We start from the raw sequence: 14,105 nt of genomic DNA on the forward strand, positions 1-14,105 counted from the left end.
GTGTTAAAAATAAGAGAAAAGCAAAGGAACGCAAACACTAATCGCTACGAGGAGGAGGAAAGTTTACAGAGAGTCGTATCCCTGGAGGAGAAATAAATCCAGCAAATCCCTCCGGATTTGGGGAAAGGGGGGGGGGGGGGACACGGGGGGACGACTCCGCTTCTGCTCCCCCCCCCCGCCCCCCCCTCGGCCCTTCCAACGCCGAAAATGCCGGGAAGGGCCGAGTTTTCGTAGGGAAAAAAAAAAAAAAAGAGCGATTGTACGCCGCGAGCGCGCCCTTCTGAAAAAAAAAAAAAAATCGGTATTTTGTCCGTTCCCGGACGAGTAATAAGTATTTTGTCCCCGTTTTTCCCCTTCGGAGGCAATAACTTAACCTCGACTCTCAAGTGCCATCGGGTTGGGTTTTTAGGACGATTGTTGGATTATTTTGGGGTTCCCCCCCCCCTTTTTTTTTTTTAAATCTTGAAAAGGGGGAAAGGGAACCTCCGCGCAGGGAAACCGAGAACATCCTTCCTCTCCGGCCGCGTCAGCTTCCCCTCCTCCAAAACCCGACAGCCACCACCGAAAAAAGAATTAAAAAACAAAAACTTTGAATTGCGAAGGGGCGGAGCGGGACGAGGCTGGAGAGGAGCCAGGGGAGCTGCCTGCAGCGATTTCGTTCGGTTTATTTTTTTTTTTTTTTTCCTATTTTTGCCTCTTCCCCCCCCCCAAAAAAAAACCCAACCAACCCATAAATGTGGTTTTTTTCCCCGAGCGCTCTCGGCATTCCTCCCCGCTTGCTCACGGCTCACCAACGCCCAACCGCGGCCGCCGAAAACCTTCTCTTCCCCCCCCCACCCCGCCCCAAAATCCTGCTTTTTAATCCAAAAATTTCCCGGTGCTTTTTTATTTTCCCCGGTTTGGGGGAAAAAAAGGAGGAAAAGAAAAAAAAAAAAAAGTGCCATCCCCCTCACCGCGTCGCTCCCAGACGGAGCGGGCGAGTTTTTGGGTCGGGGTAGCGATAAGGGACGGCGATTCCCAGGCTTCGACTATTCGGCATTTTCTTTTTTTTTGTTTTATATATCCGTATAAATATATAAAAATGTATATGAAATTGTTGGGGGGGTATTTTTTTGTTGCGTTTAATCTCTAATTATTTTAATTATTTTTTTTTTTGGAAGGAAGCGTGGATTCGGGATCGTTAGCTCCTTATTTTTCCTTGCTCTGCGAGAGGCAGCCGTTGGAAAACCCGACTTTTCACCCCAAAAAGGGGCCGTTTGGGGGGGGGGTTGGGTCGCGCCTCCCCGCCCTCCCCCAGTTTTGGGGAGAAAACTCCAGATTTTGCCCACCGGGCTCTTGCGTTGCCCCGAGGGGGGTTCGACCCTTTCCCACCCCATTCGATTCGCGGTTCGGGGGGGGGTTAATCCCCATTTTTTGGGGGGGAAAAACGGCAAAAAGTGGATTCTCCCCCAAAATCCAGCCCCGTCCTCGTTCCCGGGGCGTAACGACCCCCCCAAACGAGTCGTCCCCCCCCCGTTCCCTCCCGCCGGTACCAGTGAACGCTCTCACAGTCGGAAACAAAATATAGTACTATAAAATAATTTTTGTACTGTATTTATTGTGTATAACGATTTTTTTAAAGAATTATGTACATTTAGTACTTCTGTGTAAATTAAATCGCTCTTCTTTTTAAAAACTGCGCCCGCCTCGCCGCTCCCGCTTGCTTTCCCCCCCCACCCCCCCCAAAAAAAAAATGAGGGAAACGTGGGGAAATGCGGAAACCCCCCCAAAACGGCTGCCGAAGGCCGGAGCCGCGCTCCGTGGTTTTGGGGGGAATTTGGAGGGATTTGGGGCCGGGGGGGGCCTTTGCTGCGTCTTGTCTCCCCCCCGCCAGCGCCCGTGGGGAGGGCGGCGCTGGGACCCGGGTCCCACCCGTGGGTGGGGTGGGGAAGGGGGCTGGGGTCCGGTCCCACCCGTGAACGGGGGCGGGGGGGCTTCAGGGGCCCCTTCTCCCACGCGTGATCAGAGCCGGGCTCTGGGGGCACCACCAGCATCGTGCCGGGAAACGGGGACACGCGTGGGAGTGGGGGGTCACACACGCGCGGGAGTGGGGGGGGTCCAGGAGCCTCCCAGAACCCCGGGGAACCCCCCCCCACCCTGCGTGGGTCAGTGTCACGGAGCGGGAACCCTCCGCAGCCCCCGCCCCGTTAATTCCTATTAATTAATGCCTCCTTATTAACGCCTCATTAATTTTTAATTCATTTATTTGCCTCGCAGCGCTCGGTCTCGAGCCCGGACACCGCCCTCCCCGATAATTTATGTTAATCTATGCCGCCCTCCCCGATAATTTATGTTAATGCGCCCCTTGCCCGCGCGGATATTTATGTTAATTTATTCTCCCGCCCTGCTGATTTATGTTAATTTATTCGCCCCGCCGCCCTTTTCTCCCCGCCGCCTCCAGCCCCCGCTCAGACCCGCGCGACGGCGGCGGCGGATTTTCCTCCTTTTCACCCCAAAAAATCGAGGGGAAAAAAAGAAGAAAAGGAAAAAAGAAAAGAGCTTCCACCCGCAACAGCTCCGCCGGGGACTCCGCGACGCTTTTTTGGGGGGAAAAAAACGCCGTTTCCCCACTGAGGAGAAGAAACCACGCACCCCCCCCCCCCCGCTCGCCGGGAAGGCAAAAAACCCCAAAACCTCTTTTTTTTTGCTTCGATTTTTGCAGCGTTTCTCCCCTGAGGAGCCCGGCGTGGGGGGGGGTGTGTGTGGGGGGGGATCCCACGGAGCACCCCATGGCTCAGCCCTCCAGCTGAGCCACGCCAGCATCAGCCGGGACCCCCCACTTCGGGGGTGCCACGCGTGTCCGTGTCCCCCAATTCTCACCGAAACCCTTTTTTTTTTTTTTTTTTTTTCCTCGCCCCCCCCCCCCCCACCCGCCGAGATGTTCAGCTGGATGCGCAAAAACGAGAAAAAAAACCCCGAGATCGTCCGCACCGTCACGGAGGGGTTAAAAAACCTCTACAAAAAAAAACTACTCCCCGTGGAAGAATTTTACCGTTTCCACGATTTTCATTCCCCGGCTTTAGAAGAAGCGGATTTCGATAACAAACCCATGGTGCTGGTGGTGGGACAATATTCCACCGGGAAAACAACTTTTATCCGGTATTTATTGGAGCAGGATATCCCGGGAAGTCGCATCGGCCCCGAACCCACGAGTGATTCTTTCGTGGCCATCATGCACGGCGAGACGGAGGGGATCGTCCCGGGCAACGCCCTCATCGTGGATCCCAAAAAACCTTTCCGCAAACTCAATCCTTTCGGGAATACTTTCCTCAACCGGTGAGTACAGGCACCACCCCCCCAAAATGAGCAAAAACCCCCGCAAAAAAAACCCCACCACCCACCCACGCCCCCGACCCCATTTCTGCCGCCATTCGCCACTTTTTGCCCCGCTTTGGGATGTTTTCCAGGCCTAAAAAGCTGCTCCCCCCACGCCACCCCCCCGCCATTCCGGGGGTACTGTCCGCTCCCCGCCCCGCGTGGGGTGGGGGGGCCGTGGGGGGGGGGATGAGCCAGGCTTTAGGAATGCGGCCCCGGAGCTTGCCAAGGTCCCCGTGTCCCGGAGCCTCCCCCCCCCCGCGTGTTTTTCCTTCCCCTCCCCCCGCCCCGCTCCGTGGGCTGCCTCGGAAAGACACCGTCAGAACCGCTGGCACCGGGATGGAACCCCCCCACCCGCGCCCCCGGACACGAGTGGGTGCTGCTCCCCCCCCCTTTCCTCCTCCTTCATTCCCACGGAGTTTCTAAAGGGGTGTTCGGGGGGGATGGGGGGGTCCCGGGACGCGCGGGGAGGGGGGGAGAGGAGGGTGTCCGTGGGGGGGGGTCCCTAACGTGGCTCCTCCCACGCAGGTTCATGTGCGCCCACCTCCCCAACCAGGTGCTGGAGAGCATCAGCCTGATCGACACCCCCGGAATCCTTTCGGGGGCCAAGCAGCGCGTCTGCAGGGGTAAGGGGGGGGGGGGGGGCACCCCACTCCACCCGCGACACGCGTGGGTGCGGCCATTCCACACACACCACCCCCCAACCCACCCCTTCCCCACGGGCTCGGGCTTTTAGGGAAGCGTGGGGTGCTGGGAGGGGGGGCAGGGTGTGAGGGGGTGCTGGGGGGGGCCATAAGTGGGGTGCGGGGTGGGGGGGGTGTAAAGGGGGGGTGCAGAGCGTGACGGGGTGGCGCAAGGCGCAGCGGGTGCCAAGGGGTGGGGTGCCAGCGGGGGGGGGCGAGGCGCCAGCGATGGGCGCTGCCAAGGGTGGGGGGGGGTGCCAGCTCTTCCCCCCCCCCCCCTTAGTGCTCCCCAAGGCCGGGACGAGCAGGGAGGGGGTCCTGGGGGGGGGGGGGGCAGCTGGGACCCCCCTTTCTGGAGCCGGGGGGGTGGGGGGGGTCCCCCCTGTGTCCCCCCTGTGTCCCCGGGGCTGTCGCCAACTTTCCAGGCCGTGCCCCCCCCCGCACCCCCCCCTTTTCCTTCCCCACCCCAAACCCTTCGGCCTCTGCCAAGAGCCCTGGCACGGGCTCCCCAAACGGGACGGGGGGGGGGGGGAATTGGCTGGAGGGGACCCCCGGGGGTGGGGGTGGGGCTGGGGGGGGCAGGGCTGGGTTGGGGCCAAATTCCCAGCCGGGTGCTCCCCGCTGCGGTACGTACGGGGGAGGGGGGGAATGCGGGGTGGGGCTGGGGTCAAGGACGGGGTCAAGGTCGGGGCTGGGGTCGAGGTTGGGGTCAGGGGCAGGGATGGAGGAATTTTTCCCAGGACTCGCCGCGTTTCCTTTTTTGGTGCTTTTTTTTCAGGCTCTCGGGGCCTCCGGCTGCCAGGAGGGGCCCGGGGAGGGGGGGGGGAGCGGGGCCTCGCCGTGCCCTGGTAGCCCCCGGCTGCGCCCTGGTAGCCCCCAGCACCCCGGGGTGCTGCCGAGAGGGGCCACCGCGTGGGCAGGGTCGGGGTCCCGCACCGGAGCCGGGGGGGGATCGGGGCAGGGAAGGGGGCGGCCAAGCAAGACCCCGCTCGAGGCTGGGATTAGGGGGGGTGGGGTTGGGTTTTGGGTTAGGGGTGGGATCAGGGTTGGGGTTCGGGTTGGGTTTTGGGGTTCAAATTGGGTTTTGGGGTTGGGATTAGAGTCGGGTTTTGGGGTTAGGGTAGAGATTAGGGTTCGGGTTGAGGTTGGGGTTGGGTTTTGGAGTTCAAGTTGGGTTTAGGGTTAGGGTTGAGTTTAAGGTTGGGTTTTGGGGTTAGAGTTGAGATTAGGGTTAGGGTTGGGGTTGGGTGTTGGGGTTCAGGTTGGGATTAGAGTTGGGTTTTGGGGTTAGAGTTGAGGTTAGGGTTAGGGTTGGGTTTTTGGGGTTGGGTTTTGGGGTTAGGGTTGAGTTTTAGGCTTAAATTTGGGTTCCCCTCTATGCAGACAACGGGCGCGGGACATTTGCACCCTGAGCACGGCAGCACCCCCTTCCCAGGGTCTCCCCGACCCCATGGGTACCCCATCCTGGGTGGGGATCCCCCAATTCCCTCTCTTCCCCCCTCTTCTCCCAGGCTACGACTTCCCGGCCGTGCTGCAATGGTTCGCCGAACGCGTGGACCTCATCATCCTCCTCTTCGACGCCCACAAACTGGAGATCTCGGACGAGTTCTCCGAGGCCATCCGAGCCCTCAAGGGCAACGAGGACAAGATCCGGGTGGTCCTGAACAAGGCCGACATGGTGGAGACGCAGCAGCTGATGCGCGTCTACGGGGCGCTGATGTGGTCCCTGGGGAAGGTGTTCAACACCCCCGAGGTGCTGCGCGTCTTCATCGGGTCCTTCTGGTCCGAACCGCTCCTCATCGCCGATAACCGGCGGCTTTTTGAGTTGGAGGAGCAGGACTTGTTCCAGGACATCCAGAACCTGCCTCGAAATGCCGCCTTGAGGAAGCTCAATGACCTCGTTAAACGAGCGCGGCTCGTCAGGGTGAGTGAGGCCGCTCGGGCGCGTGGGTCCTCTCTGTGGGGACGAGGGGACACCGAGACTCTTTGGGGTTCTCCGATGGGACAAGGGGACACCAGGACTTTTGGGGGTCTCCATGGCTCAAGGGGACACCGAGACTCTTTGGGGTTCTCCGATGGGACAAGGGGACACCAGGACTTTTGGGGGTCTCCATGGCTCAAGGGGACACCAGGACTTTTGGGGTTCTCCGATGGGACAAGGGGACATCATGACTTTGGGGGGGTCTCCATGGCTCCAAGGAGATGCCAGGCCTTTTGGGGGTTCTCTAGGGCTCCAAGGGGACACCAGGACTTTTGGGGTTCTCCAATGGGACAAGGGGACGCCAGGACTTTTGGGGTTCTCCAATGGGACAAGGGGACACCAGGCCTTTTGGGGGTTCTCTAGGGCTCCAAGGGGACACCAGGACTTTTGGGGGGCTCCATGGCTCAAGGGGACGCCAGGACTTTTGGGGGTTCTCCCCGGACCGTTGATGGTTTGGGGTCCCCTCCCTGCCCCCAGGAGGTGGCTCGGGGGGGTCCCGCAGCCCCCTGGCTCCCGGCCACCCCCAGCGATGGCCCCGTTGCCAAGGGGGGGACGTCATCGTGTGTGCGTGTCCCCCCCCCGCCCCATCCTGTGCCTGGCTTCCTCGTTAAGGGCTTCCCGTGAGGTAGCGCCTTCCGCCCCTCTAATTACAGAATAATTAACACGCTCCCGGCCAGGTCCCCCCCCTCCACTGTGCTGAGACCCCCCCAGGATTTTGGGGGGGGGGGGGAAGCTGAACCACCCCCAAGCCCCAGCCCATCACCCTGGCGTCTGGCCACGGGGGCCTGGGGGGGGGGGGGCGGAAGGCGGGGGGGGGGTGTTGGCGTTATTCCCCGTCTCCCTATTTTCCCCCCCCCCCTCTCGCCGGCCTTATCGCATCCGGCCACCTGCGACCGCGGCCTTTTGTGCCGCGCATCCGCCGCCGGCCGACACCGCCACACGCACGGGGCGGGGGGGGGCACCCAGACCCCCCCCTTCCCACGCACGGAGGGGACCCAACGTCCCGGTTCCCACCTCTCCCGTGGCCCCCGCCACCGGCCGCTGCTCCTGGACCCCGCCACCCCCCATCTTCCTGCAGAAGGGACCCCCCGGGTGGTCTGACCCCCCCCTTTGTCCCCAGGTCCACGCGCACATCATCAGCCGCCTGAAGAAGGAGATGCCGTCCGTTTTCGGGAAGGACAACAAGAAGAAGCAGCTCATCGCCAAACTGCCGCTCCTCTTCGCCCGCATCCAGCTGGAGCATCACATCCCGCCCGGAGACTTCCCCGACTGCGCCCGCATGCAGGTGGGGACCGGGCTGGGGGTGCTGGGCCCCGTGCCGGGGTGCTGAACCCTGGGTTGGAGGGGTCCAGTGGGGTCCTGAGCCCCGTGCTGGGATGCTGAGTGGTCCAGTGGGATGCTGACCCCCATACTGGGATGCTGAACCCCGTGCTGGGGGGGTCCAGCGGGGTCCTGAGCCCCATTACCAGGATGCTGAACCCCGGGCTGGGGGGTCCAGTGGGGTCCTGAGCCTGTTACCAGGATGCTGAACGCTGGGTTGGGGGGTCCAGCGGGGTCCTGAGCCCCATTACCAGGACGCCAAACCCCAGGTTTGGGGGGTCCAGCGGGGTCCTGAGCCCCATTACCAAGACGCCGAACCCCAGGTTGGGGGTCCAGCAGGGTTCTGACCCCATTACCAGGACGCCGAACCCCGGGTTTGGGGGGTCCAGCGGGGTCCTGAGCCCCATTACCAGGACGCCAAACCCCAGGTTTGGGGGGTCCAGCGGGGTCCTGAGCCCCATTACCAGGACGCCAAACCCCAGGTTTGGGGGGTCCAGCGGGGTCCTGAGCCCCATTACCAGGATGCTGAACCCCGGGCTGGGGGGTCCAGTGGGGTCCTGAGCCTGTTACCAGGATGCTGAACCCTGGGTTGGGGGGTCCAGCAGGGTTCTGACCCCGTTACCAGGATGCTGAACGCTGGGTTGGGGGGTCCAGCGGGGTCCTGAGCCCCATTACCAGGATGCCAAACCCCAGGTTTGGGGGGTCCAGCGGGGTCCTGAGCCCCATTACCAGGACGCCGAACCCCAGGTTGGGGGTCCAGCAGGATCCTGACCCTGTTACCAGGATGCCGAACCCCAGGTTTGGGGGGTCCAGCGGGGTCCTGAGCCCCATTACCAGGACGCCGAACCCCGGGTTTGGGGGGTCCAGCGGGGTCCTGACCCCATTACCAAGACGCCGAACCCCGTGCTGGGGGGGTCCAGCAGGGTCCTGAGCCTGTTACCGGGGGTCTGACCCCCCCCCCCCCCAATCCGCCCCCCCAGGAGCAGCTGCTGGTCCACGACTTCGCCCGTTTCCCGGGGCTGAAGCCGCGGATGCTGGAGGCGCTGGACGAGCTGCTCACGGCCGACATCGCCGCCCTGATGCCGCTGCTGCGGCAGGAGGAGCTGGAAGCGCCGGAAGGCGCCGGGGTGCAGGGGGGAGCGTTCGACGGCACCCGCCAGGGCCCCTTCAGCGGGACGGCGGAGGAAGACGAAGAAGAAGGCGGCGGCGGCGAGGAAGAGGACGAGTGGGTGGTGACGAAGGACAAGGCCAAATACGACGAGATTTTTTACGGTTTGGCGCCGCTGGGGGGGAAATTGAGCGGGCGTCGGGCGCGGGGGTGGATGGTGAGCAGCAACCTGCCCAGCTCGGTGCTCGGCCGCATCTGGCAGCTGAGCGACGTCGACCGCGACGGCATGTTGGACGCCGAGGAGTTCGCCTTGGCCGGGCACCTCATCGGCGCCAAGCTGGAGGGGAGGGGGCTGCCGGCCGACCTGCCCCCCCGCCTCGTGCCGCCCTCCAAGCGTCGGCCCAAGGGCTCGGCCGAGTAAGGCGCTCGCACGAGCGCGTGCGAAGCGTGCGGGGGGGGTGGGGGGGGTGGGCGGGCGGCGCGTCCTGCTGTAATAAAGGAGGAGGATGAGGGAGATGTGGTGGTCCGGGCGTGCGTGCAAAGAAGGGGGAGGCATGCGTGCAAAGAAGGGGGAGGTGTGTGTGCAAAGGGAGCGGGTGGGAGGTAGAAGGAGAGGTGTGTGTGCAAGGAGAGGTGTGCGTGCAAAGGGAGCGGGTGGGAGGTAGAAGGAGAGGTGTGTGTGCAAAGGAGGGGTGTGCGAAGAGGTGGGGGAGGTGTGCAAGGAGAGGCGTGTGTGCAAAGGGAGCGGGTGGGAGGTAGAAGGAGAGGTGTGTGTGCAAAGGGGGTGTGTGTGCAAGGAGAGGTGTGTGTGCAAAGGGAGCGGGTGGGAGGTAGAAGGGGGGGTGTGTGTGCAAGGAGAGGTGTGTGTGCAAAGGGAGGCGGGTGTGGAAGGGAGGGGTGTGCGAAGAGGTGGGGGGGTGTGCAAGGAGAGGCGTGTGTGCAAAGGGAGCGGGTGGGAGGTAGGAGAGGTGTGTGTGCAAAGGAGGGTGTGTGAAGAGGTGTCTGAAGAGGTGTGTGCGTGGGGAGGGCGTGGAAGGGAGGGGGTGTGAGCAGAGTGTGCGTGCAAAGGAGGGGTGTGTGTGCAAGGAGGTGCAGATGTGCAAGGGGGGGAGGGCACACCTGGGGGGGTTTTGGGGCACACCTGGGGGGGTTTTGGGGCACACCTGGGGGGGTTTTGGGGCACACCTGGGGGTTTTTGGGGCACACCTGGGGGGTTACGGGGCACACCTGGGGGTTACAGGGCACACCTGGGGGTTTTGGGGCACACCTGGGGGTTGGGGCACACCTGGGAGGTTACGGGACACACCTGGGGGGGTTACGGGGCACACCTGGGGGTTACGGGACACACCTGGGGGTTACGGGACACACCTGGGGGTTACGGGACACACCTGGGGGGTTTTGGGGCACACCTGGGGGGTTACAGGGCACACCTGGGGGTTACGGGACACACCTGGGGGGGTTACGGGGCACACCTGGGGGTTACGGGACACACCTGGGGGGGTTACGGGGCACACCTGGGGGGTTTTGGGGCACACCTGGGGGTTTTGGGGCACACCTGGGGGGTTTGGGGCACACCTGGGGGTTACGGGGCACACCTGGGGGGGTTACGGGGCACACCTGGGGGGTTACGGGGCACACCTGGGGTTTGGGGCACACCTGGGGTTTGGGGCACACCTGGGGGTTACGGGACACACCTGGGGGGGTTACGGGGCACACCTGGGGGGTTTTGGGGCACACCTGGGGGTTTTGGGGCACACCTGGGGGGTTACGGGGCACACCTGGGGGGTTACGGGGCACACCTGGGGTTTGGGGCACACCTGGGGGTTACGGGGCACACCTGGGGGGTTACGGGGCACACCTGGGGGTTACGGGACACACCTGGGGGGGTTACGGGGCACACCTGGGGGGTTACGGGGCACACCTGGGGGTTTTGGGGCACACCTGGGGTTTGGGGCACACCTGGGGGTTACGGGACACACCTGGGGGGTTACGGGGCACACCTGGGGGGTTACGGGGCACACCTGGGGGTTTTGGGGCACACCTGGGGTTTGGGGCACACCTGGGGGTTACGGGACACACCTGGGGGGGTTACGGGGCACACCTGGGGGGTTACGGGGCACACCTGGGGGGTTTTGGGGCACACCTGGGGGGGTTACGGGGCACACCTGGGGGTTTTGGGGCACACCTGGGGTTTGGGGCACACCTGGGGGTTACGGGGCACACCTGGGGGGGTTACAGGGCACACCTGGGGGGTTACGGGGCACACCTGGGGGGTTTTGGGGCACACCTGGAGGATTTCGGGGCCCAGCCGCACCCCGCAGCCCGACGCTGACCTTCCCAAGATGGCGGCTCCGCCCCGTCCCCTAGATGACGGCCCCGCCTTTCCCCGCCCTCCCCGTCATGGCGACCGGAAGTGGAATCGCGTCACTTCCTCTAAGCCCCGCGGCCTGGTTGTTCTTTTCAAGATGGCGGCGCCTGCCGCCTCCCCGTCGTTCCTGGGCCTGGGCCCAGCTTCGCGGGATCCCGCCGCCGTCCGCCGCCGCTCCCGCGGCTCCCGCAACCGTAAGAAGAGCTGGAAGCGCTGGGCCGGCCCTGAGGCGCAGCTGGGCCGGGAGATCGGTGATTTCTTGGAGGACGTGGCGCTGCAGCAGCGGGCCACGGGGTGAGCTGGGGGGCGGTGGGGCCTGAAGGGCTCGGGGGAACCCGGGGGGGGGGGCACGGGGGTTTCGGGGTGCCCTGAGGGGGTCGGGGGGGGGAAAGGGGCTTGGGGGGTTTGGGGGGGGTCCCTGGGCTGAGAGAGGGGTCTGGGGGGCTCCGACGGGGGTGTTGAGGAGGCAAAGGGGGGGCCCTGAGGGTTTGGGGGTGCCCTGAGATTTGGGGGGGCTGTTGGGGGAAGGGGGGACCCCCGTTTGCCCCCCCCCCCCCGGGAGGTGACCGGGGGCTCCTCCCCAAGGGGGCTGATCGCAGAGCAGCCGGACGAGGGGCTCTTCTTCGTGGACACGGGCAACGCCGAGAAGGGTGAGTGGGGGGTGGGTTTTGGGGAGGGGGGGCACCCCACGAGGGAAACCCGTGTGCGTGTGTGTTCCCCCCCTTTCCTCGGCGTTTGGGGGTGACGGGGGGGTGGGTGTGTCCCCCCCAGATCGGCGGCTGAACAAGGGCAAGGAGAAGCCCCTGCACGTCGACCTCGTCCTGCAGCCCGACTCCAAGGTGCCGGCACCCAAAAAGTGAGCGGGGGGGCGGGGGGGGTGTCGTGGTGGGTGAGGGGGGGCGATACCGGGGACCCCCCCACACACCTGACCCCCCCCGCCCCAGTATTTTGGCGCACCAGATCCCCAACGGGCGGAAGGAGAAGCGGCGCCGGGAGTTTTGGCGGAGGCAGGAGGAGAAGGGGGTGCTGCCCCGCGCCGAGCGGCGCCTGCGCGCCCGGTTACAGCGAGGGGGGGTCCCGCCACCGGAGAAAGCGCCGGAAAAGGGGCGCTCGGACCCCGAAAGGGGCTTCTACGACATCTGGGCGGCCGATAGTAAGTGGGGGGGCAAGGGGGGGGACACCCCAAAAACCAGCCCGAGGCGGGGATGGATTCACAAACCACAGCCCTCGTGGCGGGGAGCCCCCCCTCTTCTCCGATTCCCGGGGGGCTTTGGGGGTGCGGGGGGGTCCCCCCGTCTCCCTGCCAGAGTTTTGGGGTGACGGGGGTGCCGCTGTCCCCGCAGACCCCCTGGAGCGGGCGCTGGCGGGGCAGGACGGCTGGTTCCTGCAGCAGACCAAGAAGCAGAGGGTGAAGGTGAGTCCTGGTGGGGAGGGGGGGGCACACAGATATTGGGGGGCCGGGGGGGGGGTCCCCGCAGGACCCCTCACCCCCGCTGTGCCCCCCCAGCGCCCCGCCAGGCTGCGGACGAAGCCCTCGCAGGTCCCCGCCGTGGAGGTCATTGCCGCCGGCGGCTCCTACAACCCCACCTTCGAGGATCACCAGGTTTGGGGGCGCGGGGTGACCCCCACTCCCCATCCCAGCGCCGGGCGGGGGGGTCCCCGCTTTGGGAGTGACCCCCCCGCCCCCCCCGCCCCGGTTCTCTAGGCGCTGTTGCTGCGGGCGCACGAGGTGGAGGTGAGGAAGAAGAGGGCGGAGGACAAGGTGGAGCGGCAGCTGAGCATCCCCGCCGGCACCCAGCTCCCCACTGCGGTGAGACCCCGCGGCGCAGGTTTGGGGGGGCCCCCCCCATCTCCCTGCCGAGGCGCTGACACCCCCACCTCGCCCCCAGGCGACGGTGTTCCAGGAGCAGTGCGAGGGGCTGCTGGAGGAGTCGGGGGACGAGGAGGACGGCGAACCGCCGCCGGCACAACCCGAGGACGCCCCAAAACCGGCGCCGCGGCGGGAGAAGAAGACGGAGCAGCAGCGCCGGCGGGAGAAGGAAGCCCGAGCCCTGGTGCGAGGGGGGCACGAACGCGGCGGGGGGGGCGCGGCGGGCACGCGGCTGCCGGGGTGCTGAGGCGGTTGTCGCCCGCAGGCGTGCCGGCAGCGCCGGGAGAAGGCGGCGCGGTGCCGGCGCCAGGAGATCTTCCGCCTGCGCTCGCTCCGGCGGCAGGTGAAGCGGTGGGAAGCAGAGCTGCTGCGGCGCCGGCAGGCGCGTTTGGCCAAGTGCCGGGCTAAGGACGCGCTGCCCCGGCGTTTGGGGCGACTCAAGTGAGTGCCGGGGGGGTGGGGGTGGGTTTGGGGGGACTGCCGGCCCCCCCCCGTGACCCCCCTCCCCGCAGGTATGAGGACCCCAGCCTGGAGGTGCAGCTGAGCGACGAGCTGGCCGAGTCGCTGCGCACGCTGAAGGTGGGTGTCCCGTTGTGTGTCCCCCCCCAAACACCCCCCCCGCCTCCCATTTTTGGGGGGGTCCCTGCCCCGGGTGGGTGCCGGCGCCCCGTGATGAGACCCATCCTTGCGCTACGAGGATTCGCAGCCCCCCCACACCCCCTCCCGGGGCTGGGAATGTGAAGGGTTTTGGGGTCCCGGGGTCTCGTCGCGTAGGCGAGGGCCTGGGTGCTGAGGGTGCCGGTGCCCCCCCCCCCCAAAACGTGGCTGGGAGGTGGGGGGCGGGTCCTGTGCCCCCCCCAACGTCCCGCCCGGTCCCTGACCCCCGTTCCAGCCCGAGGGCAGCGTCCTGCGCGACCGCTTCAAGAGCCTGCAGAAGAGGAACCTGATCGAGCCGCGGGAGAGAGCCAAGTGAGTTGGGGGGCGCACGCACCGAGGGGGGGCTCCGGGGCTGCTTGGGATGGGGGGGCTCCGGCTGCCCCCCCCCCCCGCAGTGTGTGTGGGGGGCAATTTCGGACCCATTTCCTCCCGTTTCTCCTCAGATTCAAGAGGAGATACCGGCTGAAATACGTGGAGAAGAGAGCTTTCCGGGAAGTGACGTGAGTGGGGCCCCCCCCGGGCCCCCCCCCCAGCACCCCAATAAAACCCTTTGCACCGGCGTCGGCTCCGTGGGGTTCGCGGCTGCGCGTGTGTGCGTCCCCCCCCGGGGGGGCCGCGGCAGATGGTGCCTGGCTCAGCCCCTTTCCCTTCTTTAGAGCTATTAGGGGGCGGATTAGAGGCTGCAAATCCATTGCGGGGGGGGGCAAAGGGGGGAGGCGGGCGCCTTGCCGCACCGGGGGGGCCTCCCCTGCCGCGCTCGGGGC

At 65.4% G+C, this 14,105-nt stretch overlaps 2 protein-coding genes across 2 annotated transcripts; both read left to right on the plus strand.

The window, feature by feature from the left end:
* Positions 1–2,438: 2,438 nt before the first annotated feature.
* On the plus strand, positions 2,439–8,960 carry EHD2 (EH domain containing 2). Its single transcript, XM_054808194.1, has 5 exons — positions 2,439–3,315; positions 3,883–3,980; positions 5,549–5,961; positions 7,139–7,303; positions 8,319–8,960. Exons 1-5 carry the CDS (start codon positions 2,918–2,920, stop codon positions 8,865–8,867), a joined length of 1,623 nt encoding a protein of 540 aa, XP_054664169.1. The 5' UTR covers positions 2,439–2,917; the 3' UTR covers positions 8,868–8,960.
* Positions 8,961–10,755: 1,795 nt separating this feature from the next.
* Positions 10,756–13,900, plus strand: NOP53 (NOP53 ribosome biogenesis factor). Its single transcript, XM_054808124.1, has 12 exons — positions 10,756–11,108; positions 11,400–11,464; positions 11,586–11,670; positions 11,759–11,967; positions 12,158–12,228; positions 12,322–12,417; positions 12,520–12,624; positions 12,704–12,868; positions 12,950–13,125; positions 13,197–13,263; positions 13,577–13,653; positions 13,785–13,900. Exons 1-12 carry the CDS (start codon positions 10,789–10,791, stop codon positions 13,843–13,845), a joined length of 1,497 nt encoding a protein of 498 aa, XP_054664099.1. The 5' UTR covers positions 10,756–10,788; the 3' UTR covers positions 13,846–13,900.
* The last annotated feature ends 205 nt before the right edge of the window (positions 13,901–14,105 follow it).

The sequence above is a fragment of the Grus americana genome, chromosome 34 (genome assembly GCF_028858705.1).
Source record: "Grus americana isolate bGruAme1 chromosome 34, bGruAme1.mat, whole genome shotgun sequence".
NCBI classification, from domain to species: Eukaryota; Metazoa; Chordata; class Aves; order Gruiformes; family Gruidae; genus Grus; species Grus americana.

Bases quoted from the DNA above. Each gene is read 5' to 3' on its own strand.
- EHD2 (XM_054808194.1), top strand. From the start codon at position 2,918: ATGTTCAGCTGGATGCGCAAAAACGAGAAAAAAAACCCCGAGATCGTC. The intron at 3,981-5,548 runs GTAAGGGGGGGG...CTCTTCTCCCAG, and splicing joins CAAGCAGCGCGTCTGCAGGG to GCTACGACTTCCCGGCCGTG. The intron at 5,962-7,138 runs GTGAGTGAGGCC...CTTTGTCCCCAG, and splicing joins AACGAGCGCGGCTCGTCAGG to GTCCACGCGCACATCATCAG.
- NOP53 (XM_054808124.1), top strand. From the start codon at position 10,789: ATGGCGGCTCCGCCCCGTCCCCTAGATGACGGCCCCGCCTTTCCCCGC. The intron at 11,465-11,585 runs GTGAGTGGGGGG...TGTCCCCCCCAG, and splicing joins CACGGGCAACGCCGAGAAGG to ATCGGCGGCTGAACAAGGGC. The intron at 13,264-13,576 runs GTGGGTGTCCCG...CCCCCGTTCCAG, and splicing joins AGTCGCTGCGCACGCTGAAG to CCCGAGGGCAGCGTCCTGCG.